The following is a 21,868-nucleotide window of genomic DNA, read 5'->3' as shown; positions in this document are numbered from 1 at the left end:
ACTGTTCCCACGTAAAAGGAGGGAAGGAGGGACTATAAAACGCTGACCTACTACCTCCCAGGAACCGCCAGGCTTCCCAAGCACCTGGAGAAAGCAGGAGATCCCGAGGCGATAACGTGTCTTAGACAAACTCAGGCCCTCCCCAGGTCGAAACGCTGCCTGCCTCAACGTCCAATGAGCCTCCTCGTGCCCATCAAATTGCTAAAAGATTGATAAAGGAAAAACCTAGTATCTTCGTCCATTCTTTTCTTTTCCTTTTAAAACAAACAAAAAACAAACTGATACCTTGGCCTGGAGAGATGGCTCAGCCGTTAAAGGCTAGGCTCACAACCAGAAATATAAAAAAAACTTACCTAACACGTCTACATTCAAAACAGACTCTTCTACCCAGCTGTCCGAATATTTATGTCTATATGTGTCTGTCTATTAACCTTATCACCTTTTTAAAGCGACATACTCTAGTGTGCAGCTTTGAAGCCTCCGGGAGGCCAAATCAAACTTCCACCTGCCTCTTGCAGGACTCAGGGGTGGTGTTTGGGGAGGGGGGGGGCTGTATATTTCCATTCTAAAACCCATCCAACCAACCCCGGGCAGTGCCAAGTAAAAAAAGGGTCGCCCTTCAAGAGAAAGCCTGTGCTAGAAGTTAGCTAACAATACAAACCCGATACAATGCGGAGGAAACAACACCCCAGCCGAGCAATTTCCATGTCAAACACCGTCGGCGCGGCAGCTAGCTCAGAGCGTGAATGGTCGCCTGGTTCCCCGGCTCGGCGCGCCGGTCCGCTCATACCTTCCCAACGCGCACACCGGCAGGCGCTGCCCGCTCCCCGCGGGCGGCAGAGGCTCTTCCCGGGTCGACCGGTCTTCTGCTGGAAGTGATTCCTATTGGCCAAGGTGTCCATGTAAATAGGTGTGAAAGACACCAGCGCTGGCCAGGCTCTCTCCCCTCTTCCTCAGTCCCCTCCCTCTGCAGCCCCCGCTGCCCCCCTCCTCTTCCTCCTCCCAAGGCGATTGTCATACGATAGCTAAGAAGTGGCACATTAATGAAGCGCCGCTACAGGGGTCTTTTCTGCTCCTGTCACCGCTTAAAACTATCAGATGTTTCGAGGGTGGACATGGAGGCAGCCACCTAGCTCAGCGGAGCCGCGTACGACACAGCAGCGTCCTCTGGATCCCCGAGGCGGCGGCGGCTGCTGTCTCGGTCCGCTCCAGCACTCGGCAGCCCAGCTCGGTCTCCCGGGCAGGACTCACCGCCCAGGAGCGCCGCGGAGCTCTCCCAGGCTGAGCCCAAGCCAGGCTCGCAGCTAGTCTCACGGGTCTCCGACGCTGAGCTCTGATCGCCGGAGGGGAGGGACTCGGCCACCAGCTGCACCGTCCCGGATGCGGACCCGCAACTTGAAACAACTTTAAGGTGAGCATCTATCTATCTGTGTCCCCTCCCCTGAATCCAGGTTCTACTTACTTTCCGGCAACCCCTCGCCCCCTCCCCTCCGCCACCCCCGCGGTCCTCTCCACGTCCGCTGGCTGGGTCCATCCAGTTTGGTGCGCAAAGTTGCTGGCACCCGAATCCCCCGCCCCCAACCCCCCGATATCTATGACTCGGCCTGAGTGACCTCGGGAGTGTCTCTGCACCCATGCTGCCCTTCTCCTTCATCACCTCCTCCTTCTCAGATCCGACCAGTCCTCCCCGCCGCGCGGACTCTGAGCCAGTGGGTAAGCGAGAAGATGCCTCGGCCGGGCCGCAACACGTACAGCGACCAGAAGCCCCCCTACTCCTACATCTCGCTGACCGCCATGGCCATCCAGAGCTCTCCGGAGAAGATGCTGCCGCTCAGCGAGATCTACAAGTTCATCATGGACCGCTTCCCCTACTACCGGGAGAACACGCAGCGCTGGCAGAACAGCCTGCGCCACAACCTCTCCTTCAACGACTGCTTCATCAAGATCCCGCGGCGGCCGGACCAGCCGGGGAAGGGCAGCTTCTGGGCTCTGCACCCCAGCTGCGGGGACATGTTCGAGAACGGCAGCTTCCTGCGGCGCCGCAAGCGCTTCAAGGTGCTCAAGTCTGACCACCTGGCTCCTAGCAAGCCAGCGGACGCCGCGCAGTACCTCCAGCAGCAGGCTAAGCTGCGCCTCAGCGCGCTGGCCGCCTCTGGCACGCATCTGCCGCAGATGCCGGCCGCTGCCTACAACCTGGGCGGTGTGGCGCAGCCCTCCGGCTTCAAGCATCCCTTCGCCATCGAGAACATCATCGCGAGGGAGTACAAGATGCCTGGGGGACTGGCCTTCTCGGCCATGCAGCCAGTTCCCGCTGCCTACCCGCTCCCTAACCAGTTGACTACCATGGGCAGCTCTCTGGGCACAGGCTGGCCACACGTGTACGGTTCCGCGGGTATGATCGACTCGGCCACCCCCATCTCCATGGCGAGTGGCGACTACAGCGCCTATGGAGTGCCGCTGAAGCCCCTGTGCCACGCCGCGGGCCAGACGCTGCCCGCCATCCCGGTGCCCATCAAGCCCACGCCGGCCGCAGTGCCCGCGCTGCCCGCGCTGCCCGCGCCCATCCCCACCCTGCTCTCGAACTCGCCGCCTTCGCTCAGCCCCACTTCCTCGCAGACAGCCACCAGCCAAAGCAGCCCTGCTACCCCTAGCGAGACACTCACCAGCCCGGCCTCCGCCTTGCACTCAGTGGCGGTGCACTGACCCACAGAAGCTGGGGCTCCCTCTTGGTCACTTCTACATCACCCCTCTCACCACTTCCCCGGCTCCGGGTCCAGCCCTCTCCGACCTAGAACCGTCACCCTGACTTGCCCATTCCACCTTCTTCCTTCAGTCCTCTCTCCTAAGAGAACTTTTGGTTTTGGACCTGGAAGACAAACCACAAACTTGCTAGAAGGCGCGTGAAAGTTGTCTTCGCCCCTCCAGGGCACCAGAGAACACAGGGACTAACCCAAGCCAAGCGACCCCTCCAGAGTCCCAGAAATGCACTCCCATCCAATAGGCAGGACACCCTGATTCCCTCCTGCTCGGAGAAAACGCAAACAGAAAGGGGGGAAAAAAGCATCTTCTGGACTCTGCGCAATTTCAAGACCAGAGACACTGCACCGGTGTGAAGCCCGCCAAGGCTGCAGCCGCACAGCGAGGGCCAGATCTTAGGTCCTGAAAATCTGTGGCCACGGACCCACTAATCCTCCGACAGGCTCGCCTCCGCCCATCAGGCCCGGCATGGGCGGGACGCTGCTTCCCCAGGCTGCGGCCCAGCCTCCCGGGCTTCTAAGGAAGATTATTTTTCTTTGCTTCTGGGTTTTGTTTCCGGCCAGAGGCTCTCTTAGCTTGGAGGGAGGAGAGAAGGCTGCTAAACTAGGGAGGACGCTTGTCCTTCGCAAACGCAAAACACAGCTAGAAGTCACCGTTATTGTTTACAAAGCGCGCGGTTTAAAAAAAAAAAATGTAAACAGTGAACTTGAGCATCTGCCTGGCTAGGCGGGCTAGGGGGCAGAGTCCTCTTTACAATTACCTGTTGTAATGTGAATGTTTACTCTTCTGGCCAGCTTTTGGTGGGCGGGGGGTGTAGGGGGGAATGGGGAAGTTAATTGGGATGGTAACTTTCTTACTATTTAGAGACCTTTTTAGCTATTTATTTTGATGAAGAAAGAAAGGAAAAGAAAAGAGAAATGAAACGTGAACTAAGCCCAATTAAGAAAGCACCTGGGGCAAGAGGGGGAGAATGTAGATAAACCGACTGGGAACGTGAAGGGGGTTGTCAACAGAGATGTCCCCTGGACAGATCTTTCTGTTAGAAGAACTTTTCCGTGAAGGTAAAGGGCTGCAAAGAGTTGTAAATAGGAATGATTTACACTGTGTAAAATGCACTTTGGTTTGGTATGTTCCTTTTAGCTTCTTAGGTAATTGACTGAAAAACAAAAACAAAAACAAAGAACAACCCAACACTTGTTCTGGTGTGACCTGCTTAATTTAAAAAAGAAACTGTAGTGTTGTCCAAGCTGTAAAAAAAATTTCCCATCTTTATTTTTCTTCCTCCCTGCACAGAATTCGCATGGCATTTTAAATATCGATGTCCTTGTTCCCAGCATGCCCATTTTAAGACAGAGTTTTAAAAAGGTGTCTACATTAAATTATGACCTAGTCTAAATAATATTTTCTCATTAAAATATGTAAATTCAAATTTTGTTAAGTTTTGTGTGTTCTTGAAGACTTGCTACGCGGGACAATAGATGGATGGTAGCATCAGCCTCTGCAAACATGTCTAGGGGGGTTGCCATTTTCAAATCACATGAAAACACAGTTGCAGGTGAGGGGGCATTATTCTAGGGGGGTCGTGGAAGACATTTGCGCAGAGGGGGAAGAGTGAGGCCAAGTATTTCAGATGCAAAGCCAGGGCCCAGGTGCAGCATTGAAGTGATCACCCAGAACAACTGCAGTACCTCCTGTGTGTTTTTATCTGTCTTCAACATGCTGTCTGTGGCATCGTCTTACAGACACCGAAGGCTGGTGTGGAATTTACAAAGTACTCCCAGGCTGGGTACTCAGTCCTTAACCTGATGCTTCTGACCCACCCGGAGGAACTCTTTCTTTATTCCTTTAAATCATTGTAGTTGTTGACATTCCCTTTCTTTCAGAAATCACCTGAGGTTCACTGTCCAGGTCAAGAAACCTTTGCATTGAGTAGATTTCTTCCAGCCCTTGGGGGGGGGGGGCGGAACTGGATGCATTTATTTTCAAGTTGGGAATGAAGTGTCTTCAAATGCCTGCCTCTACATGTTTACTTTCTTTCTTTTCTTTTTCTTTTCTTTTTCTTTTTTTTTTTTAAACCAAGAATTAAAACTTGCCAAGAATTTATGGTTCAAGGCTAATTGACACTTGGCTGCAGGGGGTCACAATATTTCCAGAGTAAGATGTGTATTCAACTGAAGAAGTTAAAAGACAAAGGGAAACTTAAAAGGTGATTAACACTTTACTGTGTAAATGATTAAACAAGGGAGCCTTGTGAAACATGGAGAAAGCCCCTAAAGACACATCGAAGCCACACTGAAGTGCTCCAGAAGGAGACCCCTCAACACCTGTGACCACCTAATTAGTGGGCTACCTGGAAAAATATTTAGGATTAATGCAAAGCATAATGAATCCTGTTGTGACTATTCTATTTTTGAAAGGGAAGGATCACACACAGCACACACGAACACACACACACACACACACACACACACACACAAACAAGTAGAAAATAAATGAATCACTGGGCTGATTAAAATGCATGAAGCTTCTAAAGCCAGTCAGACAGCGGACAACTAAACTCATTCATCAAACCTAATTCACAATTATATCAACAAGATCAGCCAGAGCAAGCCTGGAAAACATAGCCACCCTCGGTTAGGAAACTTAGTTCTCAACAAGAAATCATTTTTAAAAGAAAGCTAAGTACATTTTCAGTGTCCTGAAAAATAAAATTAAAGCAGCCTCTGGAAGAATCATATCTCATCCACTCTGTTAACTCTGGAGGCTGGGAATGAGGCAAATGAAGGGCTCACACAGACCTGTGATCCTGTGATGTCTAAGAGACTTCAGCCAGGTAGACTGTTGGGCCTCTGGTGGCTGGTCTTGTAGATAAGTGGCATGTGGACACTCATATCCAATACACGGAGGCAGTGAGGTATAGGCCTCGTCTCTGCCAAAAAGAGAGATTTTGAACTCAGTATCTGAAAATGCAATTATTAGCTGATAAGTTTGTCTTAGTGTATTGAGAATGAAATAACTTGGCCATTATGAGTCCTTTCAGGTTGCAGGCATTCCCCCCCACCCCCCCACCCCCCAGTCAAAATTGAATGAGCAAAGAGGCGAACACAACTTTGATGATATTTTGACTTTGACCAGAAATTTAGAGTCCACTCAAACAGACATGCCTTACCCAGGTCTACACCAGCCATTACCTCAGCTTGGAAACGTGTGGATTTAGCTGAAGTGCCTCACAAATAAGGAACTTCGTGACTGCTGGCTTAGATGGTTCTCTTCTCTGTCTGTCGTGTGAGTTATTCACTTGGCTGACATCCAAAGTGGAGGCCCATAGCTTTAAAATGGAGTTGGATGGGACAGCACCCAGCCTGCAGTGGAAAGGTGTGTGCAAAGTGTGAGCTAAGATAAGCTGGATCCTTTTCTACTGTGCAAAGCCAAGCAGTGTTGGTTTTTTCTCACATTGGTTTTCTATTTGAAAACTTAGCTGTTTTCTTTCTTTGAAAACTTAGCTATTTTGTTTCTTTGAAGTTCTTTCAGGTTTTGTATTTAGCTATATTTTGTAACTGCTTTCTCCGTGGTTTCATCAGGGTTTGCACAAAAGATGGATTTCTTCCAGGGAAACTGCGGGAGTTTCTTGCTGTTCCTCACTGACAGGGGGACTTTGGGAAGATGAAGACTGAAGGAACCCCAAGATACAGTCCCCAGTGACGTAAATACTAAACCAGTGACTTTCATTTCTGCCAATTGTTAAGAATACTGAGTGTCTTGGAAGCGGGACGCAAAGTTACTGGGTGTGAGCACGGAAGCGTCCATGCGGGAATTCTGACCGGTAGGTTTAACTCTGTCTCACCCAGTTGCGGCTGCAGTGCGAGACTGCAGGGCTGAGGCCCGGGTCAGACTTTTACAAATGGGAACTCCCTTTGTCAGGCGCATTCAGCTGAGAGTCGGAATAGAGCGGGATCCCCTCCTAAATTCTTAATATAAATGCCAATTAATATCTTTTCCTTCTAAAAGCCAAGTAAGTGCAGAGACACCCAAACAAAACCAAAACCAAAACAGCCCCACCCACCGGCTGTGAAGCCTCAAAGGGAAAGCATTTGTTTCGTCTAAACTAACAACAAATTATCTAATTAATATGTTTCAATTACAGTGTGAAAGGGACAGCCCCAGGACCTCCCGCCGTGGGGGCACAATAGCCCCAGAGCCCACTCCAGGAATTTACAATAACTGCACATCTGTCTCTTTATTTTCCACTTTTTGAGTCTAAAACTCCTCCCCAGATCACTTCAAACCACCATGGCTTGAATTATGAAATATGTCCCCGTGCTAAAGGGGGACGAAACTTTGCCCACGGATGCTTCATTTGCAAGCCAAAAAAAAAAAAAAGTGAAAGCCCATTGAAGAGCATTAAACAAATATATTAGAATTCTGTCACTTTATGCAATTGAGTAGATCAAATGAAGGGTCCCGGCCACTTCATTCAGTCTCATTCACTCGAATAGAAAACGCAAAGAATAGCAAGCGAGACTGGGCCACCGCTGTAGACTTAGCTCCTTTTACTGGGAGACAAAAAGGCTGAATTTTCACAAACACATTGCTGACTTGGGGACTAGGAAACGGGGCCTGGAACCCCTTTGGAATTTAAATTCATTTTATCTTCCCCTCTCTTTGCAGGGATCTGTTTGCACTACAGTGCAGAGATGCAGCCGGCATCTTGGGGCTGCTGGAAAAAAAAAAAAAAAAGTGGGGGAGGGGAAAAGAGTGAGTGGGGGAGGGCCATGGAGATTCCCAGGGAACTAACTCCTGGCTGTCAGTTGACACTCAGGTCTGAGATAATAAGTTTGGGTTTAGCAAATCTTTGTCTACGTCAATATAAACACCACAACATCACACGCATCTCCAGGCTGGGTTACACAAACAGTCTGTTTTCTGAGACCAGAGCCTCACATGTAAGCCACCAAGTTTCCTTCATTCAATGACTATCTGCTCATTGCTGTCAGCAAGGCTAGGACAGAGTTTCCCTGCCCCCTCCTCTCCCTCCTCCCCTCCCTCCTCCCCTTCTCCCCTTCCCACTCCCCCCTCTCCCTCCCTGCTGGCTACCCAATTTGCTCACTGTCATGATTCATCGATATACCATGTTGAAATCTAGAGAGAAGATGTTAATCCTTGGTCAGAATTTCCAAATCAGGACTCATTTTGATCCTGGCATGGAATGGGCTATATTGGGGTAGCTGAAGAAGTCCTGCAGGGTTGCTTTTGTCCTGTGACTGATTCCCAAGGCTGACATTTTTGTTTGGGTGAACTTCACATATCTCCATATCATACAGGGCTTCCAATGAGTATAAGATCTCCTCCTACAGATGAAACAGAAAAAAGAGATAGGAACCGTGGCAGCTTCCTCGGTGGAATAACAAAGAAATGAGCCAGTTTTGTCAAATTGAATTATGAAATTCCATCTTGAGGATTTTCTGTTGTATCCTGACTTTCTTTTTTTAAGATTTGTTTTGTGTGTATGAATTCATACCATGTGAGTACCCAGGAGTTAGGGATGATTGTAAACTGTGATGTGGGTGCTGAGAATTGAACCCAGTCCTCTGCAAGAGCAACAAGTACTCAACACTGAGGTATCCCTCCAGCTCCTATTTCTAGATACACTGGGACTTCTCAACATTTCCTATTTTTGCTTATAAGGTTGTATTTACACTGTATCGATTTAATTTGGGGGATTCGAGATTGGAGATAGGAACAGAGAGTGAGGAAGGGAAACAGCTTAGACCCATAGATACAAAAATGGTGTTGAAGAAATTGTTGGTTGTTTCTATAATCAGAAGCTATCCAAGCCAACAATGCTAATAATATAAACATCAGATATTGTCATGAAAAATCGGAGTTGTCTGAACAAAATCTTCCTTGAGAGATTTTTTTTTTCTTCCAGGACATCATCAGGAATATTTGGACAAAGGATTCTTCTTCACAACAGCCCCCTTTGCCTCCATCTGCAAAGAACTGATGTCAGACCAGTTACAAGCTTTTGAGGGAACAAACTCTCCGGTCATTCATCAGAGCAGATTAAGCTAGAGATAAAAAGCATTCTTTATCTGTAGTTTGGAGACACTGCGGTTTTAATGCATGCTCTGTAGCCTGTATATTTTTATTTACTCGGTTAATTTCTTCCCCAGAGTGTACCATGGTAGTTGGGCTAGCTGGTGTAATATGGTACAGAAAGAGACGATTTTCAGTAATGGTTGTTTCCAAGGTCTGCTTCCAGTACACGCTTCTGTCTTTGTGAAACACAGCACATCCATCTGCTGATTCAGGCACATGGTGTCACATAGAGAAATAAAGAAGTTCAGTAAAGGATCTTAACTTTGTGCCACTTAGAATAAGACAATTAGTATTTATGAAGTAGTGTCTAGCGTGTTTTATATTAATTAGAGCAAACCCCTCCCCAACGTTACAGCCAAGAATTTCTCACCACAGGGAAACAAGCATCTGAGCTCCCCAATAGACCTGCCTGAGCAAGGAGGCCAGAGATGCAAATATCCAGCTTGCTTGCAAATACCTCCACACTTGGCTTCCCCACATTCGATAGACTAGAAGGGAGTGCGTAGCAATAAAATGGCCAATGGCAAGCTTTGAATTACATGTTACAAGAGATGCCTGATGTTTATGTCAGCCACCAACAAGGGAAAAGAGGAAATCAGGTTTTGTCTCAGGGTTTCTAATTGGAGAAAAAGGGACAAGTGGTACCCAGCACCCCTGTGTTTCCTGGATTAGTCAGAGTGAATCAGCAACTATTTCAGTGACTGCCTAGAGATGCTGACACTCCTCAGCACCTTCTTCTTTTTGTGTGTGTGCCGTGAACTGGTGGAGGGAAAAAGGAGGGGAAATTGAGCAAAGATAATATTTTCTGACTCCCAGGTTATCTGGGTAGTGTACATGAATGGCTGTTGCCACAGCTACTCAAAAACTATTGATGTTCAGGTGACTGGAAGTCCTGTTAGTTCTACATAGGCAGGAAATACATACACACATGTCTTGTTGCAGGGACCAGTGGATGAGGGTACTGACTGACTAGGGTTCTGCTTCAAGAGTGGCTTTGTAAGATCGCCCGTGAAGTGCCTTAAAGTTTACTTAATGTCGATGCTGTTAAGCTTTAAGAAAAGGAGAATGCTTCACACAGAATGAAAATCAAGCCGTGGAGATAGCCCGATGGATGAAACACTTGCTACACAACCTGAGATCAGAAGTTCAAGGTCGTCTTCCTCCTGCAGGTAGGAGGGGCCTGATTGCAGAGTTACTCTCTGGCCTCCGTCACTGGAGCTGTGGTACGTGAATACACGAACACATACAGTAACGATGAGCAAAATAAAGCTTATAAAAAACCAAGGAAATGAACATATAAATATAAACAGCAATTCAATTAATAATACTGTTAACTATTCTTTGCTGCACACTCAAACACTAGGCAGTTTTTAAAATGGCAAACATGTCCTGGGGTTGCGAATTGCGTAGCTCAGTGGCCGAGTACTTCCCTAGTCCACACAAGGTCCTAGGTTCAATCCCCAGAACTTCAGGATGGGGGGTGGGGTGGACGGTCGGTTGCAAAATAAATCATGTAAAATAATAACAATCTCCTGATATTTCTTTGTAATGAGAGGTGATCTCTTTAGGAAAGGGTTTACATTGATTTTTAAGTCTCTAATGGGGCTTTGTTCTGTTTCATAGAAATAGAAATTTAATTTTTAATGGAAAAAACACCACATTATAGAAATGTGGGGTTTTTTGTGTATTTTCATATGCATATTTAAAATAATTCATTTTTCCTTCCAGCATCTTCCATAGTCATAATTAGTATAATACATTTTTATTTAGGCTCCCAGAACCCTCATCAGGAGGCTCACAACTGCCTCTAACTCCAGATCCAGGGAATTTGACTTCTTCTAGTCCTTCCAAGGACACTCTCTCACACCCCTCTCCCCAACATAATTTTTTTTCAAAAATTATTGCCCAGAAATGGAAAGAAATTGTGACAACCTCATACATGAAATACCAACATAAAAAAGAAGGCGCTTCGGTTTTCTCTGTTCCCAGGAGCTACTGACAGAGGCTGAAGTCTCTGCAATGTGACACTACGTTACATTTCCTGTCCCAGAAATACAGCTTCACTAGACCGAATAAGTGTGCTGGAAATGGGGGGGGGGGGCACACCTGTAATTCCAGAACTGGGGAGAAGGAGGCAGGAGAATCAGAAGTTCAAGGTCATTTTCAGCTACAGAGTGAGCTCAGGGCCAGCCTGGGCTACATGTCACATTGCCTCAAAACATCAATGACAACTCCAAAAATTAATAAGTGTTTATGTACCGATTAATACATAACAGTTAGTATCCTAAATTCATTAAACATATGAATTCATTTAATCTCAACCACTACTATGTGATAGGTACTATTTATGTCCATTTTTTTTAGGTGGGGCTTTGAGGGAAGAGGGCACTTCAGTAGCCTGCCTAAAGCCTTGCCCGAGGTCACCAAATGACTAGGTAGCACCAATGACCACTGGGTTTCCCAGGAGAGCAGGTCTGATACTGTGACTGAAAGCAATCACTCACATCTTTTCCCAGGCTCAAGAGCCGCAGCAAGCTCACTACCGTCTGGTCCATAGAAAGGGGAGGATATTGCCTCGAGAGTCCAGAGACTCTCTCTTGTCTGCTGCAGCGAATTGTACTGCTTCCCCAACCTTCCACAGCCTTGCGGTGAGCTGTGACTCCTTAAAACCCGTTTTCTCCCATCTGCCTTCTGTTTAGATACGAAGGGGGCATCAACCCTCTGTTTTAGCTCATGGCAATTTCTACTTTCCTTTTTCCCCCAGATCTTTCACCTCCCCCCTTCTGTTGTTGTTGTTGTCTTTGTCCTTTTGAGGCAGAACCTCAAGTATCTCAGGGTGGCCCCAAACTCACTATGTAGCTGAGACTGGCCTTGAACTCTTGATGCCCCTACCCTCCAGTTCCCAAGTGTTGGGATTACAAGCCTGGCTTCAATTTTCAGTTTTCAAACTTTGATCTCAGACAGATCATATACCCAAAAAAGGAAAGCGGTGAACCACCCTCCCCTTCTCCACCCTGTGTGATCCACCACACACACATACACACACACACACACACACACACACACACACACACACACACAGAGAGAGAGAGAGAGAGAGAGAGAGAGAGAGAGAGAGAGAGAGAGAGAGAGCTGAATGGCAATCCATCTGGGATTTTTTAGGTTGTAGGTGTCAGGATGCAAATTCAACTTGATAATTCCAATAAGCCTCTGGGGAGAAGTCTGAATCACCACTGTGGCTGAGGAGACACAGTACTCTATTGGCCACGTATTATTTGTTCATGTCCCATCCAGGTGCCGCAGAGGCAGGACCACTCTATTAAGCAGGATTCCTCTGGAATTTTCCAAGCTTCCAGCCTGCTTAAGGAGAAGTGAGATGCTGCTGACAGAAACAGGGTTGGGGAAAAGCAAGAGGCTGAGAGAGAAAAATGCTGAGTCAGGACGTGTCATGCTCTACCAGCCACTAAAAGAGGAAGCCTCATCTCAATGGTGTCTAGTCATAACTCAAAAATCAGTTTCATGTTTCTTTGGTTTAAAGCCTTAAAAGCAGGCTTGTTTTAGTGTGTGTGTGTGTGTGTGTGTGTGTGTGTGTGTGTGTGTGTGTGTGTGTGTTTACAGACAAGTGTATATACCTGTGACTGAGTGTGGGTATGTGCATGTGAGCGCAGTTGCCTACAGAGGCCAGAAGAGGGTGTAAGATCCCCGGGAGCTGGAGTTGCCTGAAGTGAGTGCTGGGAACCAAACTAAGGTCCTCTGTAGGAACGGCACAAGTTCTTAACTGCTGAGCCATCTCTCCAGACCTTAGTTTAATTCTTTAACTTTGAAAGGCAGAAGTATGGAAAGTGGTGAAATTTGGGCTCTCTGCTGCTTTCAAAAGTAGTGTGAAAGGGACAATAAAAAGTGACCGACTTTATAGAAAACATCTACACGTAGAGTGAGCTGTGTGTGCTACACGGATTATTGGTTCTTGCAATGTTATTCCAACTCCTCTCCATAAGCCCCCACAGTTTTCTAGCATTGAGCTTAAGGGGAATTAGGCAATTATAGTTCCATGAGCTAAGAATGGTTTTCACATTTGTAAAACCTTGAAATAAAACTTAAAAACCAAAAGAAAAGGGGGCTGAATAGATGGCTCCATAGTTAAGAACACTGGCTGTTCTTCCAGAGGACCAGGGTTCAATTCCTAGTACCCACCTGGCAGCTCACCATCATTGGTAACTCCATTTCTGGGTGGTCTGATGCCCTCTTCTGGCCTTTTTTGGGCACCAGAACCAGATATGTATACAGACAAAACACCCATATATATAACACAAAATAATGCATTTTTTAACCTTAAAAGAAGAGTTGTGGGATGTGAGAGCTATGAAATATGAGTGCCCATATGTAAAGTTTTATTGGAAGTTAACCACACGCTCATTTGCATATTATCTGCACATGCTCACTCACACTTTGTTGCTGCAGTAGAGTTTAGTTTCAACAGTTATCCATGCTGTGCAGAGCCTAAAACAGTCTTGGCCTGGACCTTTAAGAAATAATTTTACTGGGCTGGGAATGTAGCTCAGTTGGTAGAGTATTTGTTGAGCATGCAGCAAACCCTGGACTCAGTACCCAGCACAGCATTAACCAGGCATGGTGGCACAAGACTGTAATCTCTGCACTTGGAAGGTAGAGGTAGGAGGATCAGAAGTTCAAGGCCATCCTTGGATACACAGTGATTTTTGAGGTTACCCTGGATCACACAAGACCCTGTCTGAAAAAAAAGTATTACTTAGAATGTGGTGAAACTTGATTTTGTTCTAGATGAAACACTTGCTTAGGGTTAGCTGACCAAAATAGCTTGTAATGAGGGTACATACATAAATTAGTAGTTTAAAAAATTACATTCCTTGTTAGGTCAGGTGAGCATATCCGTGGGATGTGACTAGCTGCTTCAACTTCCGGTCATCCCGACTGCTCTGAAGTGATAGGCTGTAACCTGGAACTGTGAACCAAGTAAACCCTTTCTCCTCCAGGTTGCTTTTTGACAGGATATTTAATCACAGCACCAAGAAACAGGATTAAGACAGTGGTGAATGCATGTAATCCTTGCATTTGGAAGGCTGGGGGAGGAGGACCATCGGGATTTGAGGCCAGCCTGAGCTACATAGTGAGATATACTATATCAAAAGTTGGGGTGTGTGTTGGGGGGGTGTTATTGAGCAGGATATCTAACAGATGAGGGTGGAGTACTACAACACCAACAATGATAATGATGAAGACATGAGGATCAAAAGGAGCAAAGTCTTAAGAAGTTAGACGCATACAAGCATACTTTGGACTAACTTTAGACTTCTGCAAAATGGATCGAAGACTTTCTACCTCACTGAGATGAATGATAATGAGATGACATCTGCATGCTTTTGGTTTATGTTTGGTGTGTGACAAATGATTGCCACAGTTCATTGCTTATTAATTTTTAAATGTTTATTTTATTATGCATATACATGTTTGGGTATGTGAACAGGAGTGCAGGTACCCTTGTAGACCAGAGGCATCAGATCCCCGAAGCTGGAGTTACAGGCAGTTATGGGCTGTCCAACATTGGTTCTCGGAGTCAAACTCTGGCCTTGGCAAGAGCAACAAACGCTCTTAACAATGGAGTCATCTCTTTACCCCTATTTACTTGATTTTTGAGACAGGGTCTCGTGTATTCCATGCTGTCCTCAAACTCACTGTGTAGCTCGAATGACATTGAAATTCTGATCCTCTTGTCTCTGCCACATAAGTGCTAGGAGTACCACTGTACCCACTGAGCTACAGCCTCAGCCTGCCCTACATTTGCAGGGTTTTGTTTTGTTTGTTTGTTTTTAAAGATTTACTTATTTACTATGTATACAGTGTTCTGGCTACATGCCAGAAGAGGGCACCAGATCTCATTACAGATGGTTGTGAGCCACCATGTGGTTGCTGGAAATTGAACTCAGGACCTATGGAAGAGCGGCCAGTGCTCTTAACCTCTGAGCCATCTCTCCAGTCCCCTTGTTTATTTTTTTAAGACAGGGTTTCTCTGTGTATCCCTGGCTGTTCTGGGACTCTCTCTGTAGACCAGGCTGGCCTCAAACTCAGAGATCCACTTGCCTTCGCCTCCCAAGTACTGGGACTAAAGGCATGCACCACCCCTCCTGGACCCTACATTTGTTTATAATAAACATGACACTATTCTAATCTTGGTTATTGCATGGAAACTTTCCAAAACACATTAACCTCTTAGCACCCTAGACCTTCCAAGAATTAGGCTTGCTCTCTAAGTGCCCACTGTACATAAGTTCTGCAGAGCATAGCCTTCCCCAACGTTCAGCTACAAAGAGTTCACAGGTAGAGCCATGGAATACTTCAATCACAGCAAAGCAAAAGAAAAACCTTCAAACAAAACCCAGGATGAATCTCAAACACATTAAACCAAGTGTTACATAACCAACTAAGAAGAAAAGGAGCTGCAGGTACAACACCTTCAGGCAATTTTTAGTTTTCATCCTCATTTGGAACTTGCAGAATTCTTCCTCTTCTTTTTCTTTCTTTCTTCTTCTTCTTCTTTTTTTTTTTTTAAAGTGGAAATAAGGCTGTTTGGATTTGCTGACACCCTGTTTCCTAATAATTGGTCTTTCTGATTCAAACACTGGATCAACGTCAGCTGCTGCATCTCGGGGATATAAAACCAAGGGGAAAGAGTCCGCACAAAACAAACCCCCATGTCTTGGAGCAGCCCTTCTGTTCCCAATCGGGTTCTTATTTTCAATTCCAAAAACAACACACGAGGCCTCAGAAGGTACGAACCACCTCATGTTTATGCATACAGTCCAGGGAAACTAGAATTTCAGAGGCCCTTTGTTAAGATTTGGCTGAAGAAATTATTCATCTTCGTCCATCAAGCTAGTAAAGTCAGGTAAAGGTGCCTGCTACAAAGCCTGATGACCGGAGTCCCATCCCTGGGCTTTGCATGGTGGAAGGAGAGAACTGACTCTCACAGTGGTTCTCTGACCTTCACAAGAGCCCTGTTGCTTGTGCATACGCACATGCACAAGTAAGTAAATAAAAATAAAACAAATAAATGTTTTCTAAAACAAGAAAGAAAATATTCACCTAAAGTTACTAAAGGACCAGGCTGAGAAGATGGCTCAGTGGATAAACATGCTTGCTGTGACAGTCTGAGGTCCTTAGTTCAAATCCCCAACACCCATGTAAAAAGCTTCTCATGGCCTTGCACGTACCTGCAGCTCTGTAAGTTTGGTTGGCAGAGACAGGACCAGCCTAACTCCAGGTTCAGTGAGAGATCTTGTCTCAAGGGAATAATGTGGAGAGTGAGAAGAGGGAACTTTACATCCTCTGCTGGCTTCCTCATGCATGCACAAGCTGTATAACACACACACACACACACACACACACACACACACACACACACACACACGCACACACACGTGCACACACACGCACACAAATGCAAGCTCTAATACATACTCGGGTGTGGGGGAAGACACACTGGGCCTCCCTGCCCCCACCTCAACCTCAGACCTAAGGAAACCTCCATTCCATATCAATTTACAATGGTGCACTTGACATGACTTTATTGGTGTATCTTTCTTATGCATTTGACCAATCAAAATGATAATTTAGACAAACTGGGGATGGCAGAGAGCATTATCCAGCAACATCTCATTACTATGCAAAAAAATCAGATATTCACAGCAACCGTCTCATCTATTTATTGTTTGGTTACTCATCTGGAAATTTTAATACTTTCTTCAGGGGCAGGGGCTGGCAATAAAAAAATAGACCTATATATCAAACCTTTAACACGGAGCCATCATTGTGTGCCATAATACAGATGGAGTGGCTATCAGCAAGCTTTACTGTGTTGGTTTATTTCCTTCAACAGAGTGTGGATTTAAATGGGATAAAGCAAGAAAGTAGATTAAAGCCAGAGAGCCCCGTGGAACCTTCCAGGTCCTTTGCAAGCTCAGAGAGCCAGCTGCTGTTGGCTTCCCCAGAATGTTGATAACCACAATGTCTGTGAGCTCAGAAGGGCTAGTGAAGGGACAGGGAACCAGTTCAATGAGAGCAACTGAGTGAGCTCTGCACTTTGAAAGGGCCATCCTTCCTCATCTCTCCCTGGCCGTATTCCTAAGCTGAAGTCCTCTTCCCAGCACCAGGTTGCTGTATGCCTCAGAAGCCCTAGAATTAGTGCAGGCAGGATCCCACTCTATGGGTGGGGAAACAGAGGCACAGAGTGGTTACACCCTTTGCTCAGTTAACACAAAGGAGGTGCAAGATTTCTTTTTAATTAATTGATTTATCGTGTGCGCACCTGTGAAACTGTGTGACTGTGGGCGTGTTCATGCGATGGTGCATGTGTGGAGGTCAAAGGCCAACTTTTAAGGAGTCAATTCTCTCCTTCTACCTGGTTGTACCAGGGTCTTTCCTGGTGTTTCTGCCATTGTGTAAGGAACTCCAGGATCCCCCTTGAGGACTCCCTTCCTAGGTAATTCTATGTCGTGTCCAGTTGACAACTAAAACTCACCATTACACAAGCTAAGGTCGCCCACACAATAGAATGCCCTTTAGTGATAAAAAAGAATGAACTGTCGATGCATGGACGCTTAGACAGGTCTCACAGCATTGGTCTATGTAACACAGGAGCCAGATGTGTCATGATTCCATTCATATGACACTCTAGGACAGGCAAGGTGTAGGGACAGCAATCAGATCAGTGGTTGTCCAAAACTGGGAGTAGGGAGGAGGGACTCCACAGGGAAACGTCCTGAGGTGGTGGACTGCTTCTAGATCTTGATGGGGGAGTCAAGGGGTGAGGGGGTGGGGTATGGGGGTGGTTGCTTAGCAACACCTCCCCAAATTGAACATGAAATTAGCAAGTTTTGCTCTGTGTAAGCTGGGCTCCACTAAAGCTGAGTTTGAAATACAATCCTCTCAGTGGCTCTCATTTCCCCTGTGACAAATAACTCTGAGCCAATAGTCACTCCTAGAGCTGACCCCCCCAAGCTGTCTTTGACTTCATCCCCACCACTCTCTGTCTGGGATCCTGTTGTGTCTGAGGTGTGTGGCCTCTTTGGGCATCTCCTACATTTTCTGCCTTCTTTAAGTCTGTATTGACTACCGCCACTGCTGGGAATGTAATATCTCAGTTAACATCGCTTGAACAGGCCTTGGTTTCCTCATTTGTAAATGGAGAGGCACAATGGAAGGACTGCCCCGAGAACTCTGTAGTCCTACATCTGCGGCCGAACATCTGGCCTTAGTGTGTACCCCTCCTCATAGATAATGAGGGGAGTATGTAGCAAGACATTGAGGGAAAAACAGCTGCTGAGGGAGTGTGTTACTTTTCTGTTGTTGTGTTAAATACCAAAACCAATTTAGGGAGGAAAGGGTTTATTTTATCTTACATTTCCAGGTAACAGTTCATCATTGAGGGGGGTCAGGGCGGGGACCAGAAGGCAGAAACTAAAGCACAGACTGTGGAGGGATGCTGTTTACTGGCCTGCTTCTCATGGCTTGTTCAGTTACCTTTCTTATATAGCCCAGACCCGCCTGCCTAGGGATGGCACCACTGCAGTTGACCAGTCGCCCCACTTCCAATAATCATTCATCAAGAAAATGCCCCCACTGACACGGCCACAGTACAGTCCGACAGAGGTAGTTCTCCAGTGGGGGTTTCTCTCCCAGATGTGTCAAGCTGACAGTGAAGATTGGCCATCACAGTGGAGTTGGTATCAATCCTGTCCGGATCCCAGAACAACTGACCGGATCTCTCTTTTGTTGCAATAGTTCTCTCTGTTCATGTCTTTTTGTATCAGATTCCGGTCTTCTGAGGGCACAGGCTGCATCTGTCTTAGCTTTAGATCTCTGATGATAAAGCATGGTGAACACAAAGAGCAAAAGTTCCTGCAAATCTTGAGCATTCTGCTTGTATTAATGCACACACCGAGGAGGAACAATTAGCAAGGCCATTCATCAAGGTCTCTGTTTAATTGTTAAGGCTAATTGGCTATTAAGGTAAGGCAAGCCTTATTTCCTACACTGACAGAGGATTTCTCTCTCAGTTCTGTTGTCTGGTTGTCAAGGGTTTTCACCTTCCACAACTAACATTAGTTTAGACATGAACATGACATTTCTTAGCAACTTTAGACAATGGAAAATTTTAGAATTGCTAAGTGGAGAGAAGAGAAGGGCTAGCTGAGCACTATGCATGCCGGTGTTCATTCTCGCTGCTGTTGACACGGATGTGATTTGCCCAGCTGTCTCAACTCCTGCAGCTGTGACCTCTCCCCAGGAAGAGAACGTGATCCCGAATCGGGAGGTAAAACAAACCACTTCTCCTCCATGCTGCTTTTCGTCATGTTATGTTATCGCAGTAACAGAACTGAAACTGGGGAATCCGTTCTGTCCTTTAGCTGCCTAGTACCCATTTGTCTGCATGTAACCATTTATACTTCCAAATTTTCTATTTGCAACTCTCTGGAGCTTGACGTTGGCTTCTCTCAACACAGCTTCTGGAAATATTGCAATGCTCTGTTCAAAGATTCTACCCGAAGACTGAGAGCCTGGATGGGGGCAGTTCTGGAATTCTCTTCATTGGTGGAACCAATAGGCAGAAGCATTTTCACCTGGAGGCTACCCACATCCCCTTGGCTGGGCTTTGGGCTCGGGGAACGTGAGCAGCATCCTGTGCTCATGGAGCTCGAGCTATGAGCCTGTGTGATGTTGTGCCTGGCCATACGTGGCTGCGTCAGCTCCCTGGCTCACTGTTCCACTGGCTGGAGCCCGGGGTTGGGAAAGGTCCCTGTACACTCACAATACAACCCTGAATTCATATGCTTGGTTTAGTTCTTAATCACAGCCATTGATGTCGAAAAATACTCAGTCCAAGAAAGAGACCAAAGGGACTTTGGGCTCTTGGAGTTGCCAAACTGGCAGGCTTTTATACCAGGGCCGCTGGAGAGATGCTCACAGGCTGGATGGTATGGCACAATGTATGTTCCCAAGGAGGATGGCACTGAGACATACGGCATATGAAAAGCCTGAAGCCAGTGCCCTGAGAAGCCTGGGATGACCCTGAGAGAAGAGAAGTCCTAGGTGGCTCTCTTGCGGGAGGGACTTGGTTTCCACCCAAGCACAGTCTGTGTACACCCTCTGTGTCACACAAGTTGGTTGTTGATAATCCAATAGGACTAGAAATGACCGACAGACTCAACTTTCTTTTTACATTGATTTCTGTGTATGTGCATGAATGCATGTACCTTTCTTCTCCTCTGATCAAAACCAGAATGAGTTGAGTATCTAGGATCTCCTCGCACCTGCCTCTGGCTATTAGGCATTCTGGAAATCCCTCCCAGCTTCACATGGAAGAGACCGGTTCCCTGATGCATTTGGCCCTTGGGAACACATACCTACATTTAGGCTAGAGTCTGCAGCTCTCTTCCCTGCAAGCAACTAGAGAGCACAGCCCCCGTGACATCGTCTATCTTTGTATCCCCCATGTCTGGCATGTAGCTGTGGCTCAGTAAAGAACTGAAAGGTATTTATTGGTCATACCAGCATCAGAATAGCCCGGAGATAGATCAGTTGGCCCCGCCCCTCTGTCATGAAAATTGTCATGCATATTATGCAAATGGGATTTCTCAGAGAACTTGAGAGTATGCCAAATTTTCCCCCATCCCTCTTCCTAGGACTTGTGCTCAGTGGCAGAAAGGCAGGGTTCTTAGTATGTGTGCGTGATGTGTATGTGTGGGCGCTTGTGCCACAGCGAGCTCCTGGAGTCAGCTGTCTCTTCCACCTTCCTGTGGGTTTGGGGATTGAACTCAGGACACTAGGCTTGTGTGGAAAGCGCCTTTTCCTGCTGGGCCATCTCAGCAACCAAGATAAGGGCTCCTTAATCACCCTAGAGTAAAGGAATTTAGTGTTCCAAAGGACTGCATTAGTGACATAATACAGAATTTGAGGCCTCTCGGTCTTCTCTGTGTGTTCCACCTATAATGCAGCTACAAGGTGGAGATCAGGAAAGAGTGGGGACTCCATTTCTAAATATAATGATATGGTATTAAGAACCAGGCCTTGCTGGTTATAAAATATTACATATGTATATGTGTTTTTGTGCAGGGGCCCACATGAGGCTTAGTGTGTGTGTGTGTGTGTGTGTGTGTGTGTGTGTGTGTTGTTGTTGTTGTTGTTGTTGTCGTTGTTTTAACATGGGTTCTGGGAATTAAACTCAGGTTTTCTTGCTAGCAAGGTGAGTACATTACTGGCAGAACTGTCTTCCCAGCCCCACTACCTCAAATTCTTTATTTTCTCTGTCACAGTGAAGATGTGTTTCATCCCACAGGCCAGCGACTTTTGTTCAATTTGGTATTATAGTAGAGCTTTCTGAAATGTCCAGACACTTGCTGGGGTCACAGTGAAATAAGAATTTCAGATATATCTAGTTGGTTCCAGACTCAGACACTCTTCTGTGGAATTGTTTCTAGTATCACTTGTATTATCCTGTTGTCAGAAATAAAAAAGGTTGAAGTACCAGTTCACAGGTTACCAGAAAAACCCCAGAACAGAGTATCTTCTTACAGAATCCCTAAAATAGGACAATTTAGTTGTGGGCAGATCATCTTTTTATTTTAAATTGACATTGACTGTGTGTGCTGTGTGTGGGTGGTGGATGTGTGTGTACCATAGCACGCACGTGGAAGTCAGATGACAACCTGCGGAATTCAGTTCTCTCCTTTCCTCTTGTAGGTTCTGGGGATTGAACTCCAGCCATCAGGCTTGGATGCAAAGCACCTTGACACACTGAGCCATCTCAGGGGAATCATCTTATACCATGATCTTCCCAGTTCCCAAGGTCTCGGGCTTCATGTCATAAGCTCTCTATTCATGTGTCATTATGATTCAAACATTTCCCCGTGGGCTCATGTGTTTGAACACTTGGTCCCTAGCTAACTGATCCAACTTAAATAAGGTCTCTACTAAGGAC

General features: G+C 46.4%; 1 protein-coding gene across 1 annotated transcript; it reads left to right on the top strand.

Moving 5' to 3' along the window:
* The first annotated feature begins 1,725 nt into the window (after positions 1 to 1,725).
* On the top strand, positions 1,726 to 2,703 carry Foxb1 (forkhead box B1). Its single transcript, XM_059266993.1, has one exon. It carries the CDS (start codon positions 1,726 to 1,728, stop codon positions 2,701 to 2,703), a length of 978 nt encoding a protein of 325 aa, XP_059122976.1.
* Positions 2,704 to 21,868: the final 19,165 nt, after the last annotated feature.

The sequence above is a fragment of the Peromyscus eremicus genome, chromosome 7 (assembly GCF_949786415.1).
Source record: "Peromyscus eremicus chromosome 7, PerEre_H2_v1, whole genome shotgun sequence".
In the NCBI taxonomy this organism is placed as follows: domain Eukaryota; kingdom Metazoa; phylum Chordata; class Mammalia; order Rodentia; family Cricetidae; genus Peromyscus; species Peromyscus eremicus.
The sequence above is the reverse complement of the archived record's forward strand: the minus strand, read 5'-3'. Positions and strand labels throughout refer to the sequence as shown.

Bases quoted from the DNA above. Each gene is read 5' to 3' on its own strand.
- Foxb1 (XM_059266993.1), top strand. From the start codon at position 1,726: ATGCCTCGGCCGGGCCGCAACACGTACAGCGACCAGAAGCCCCCCTAC.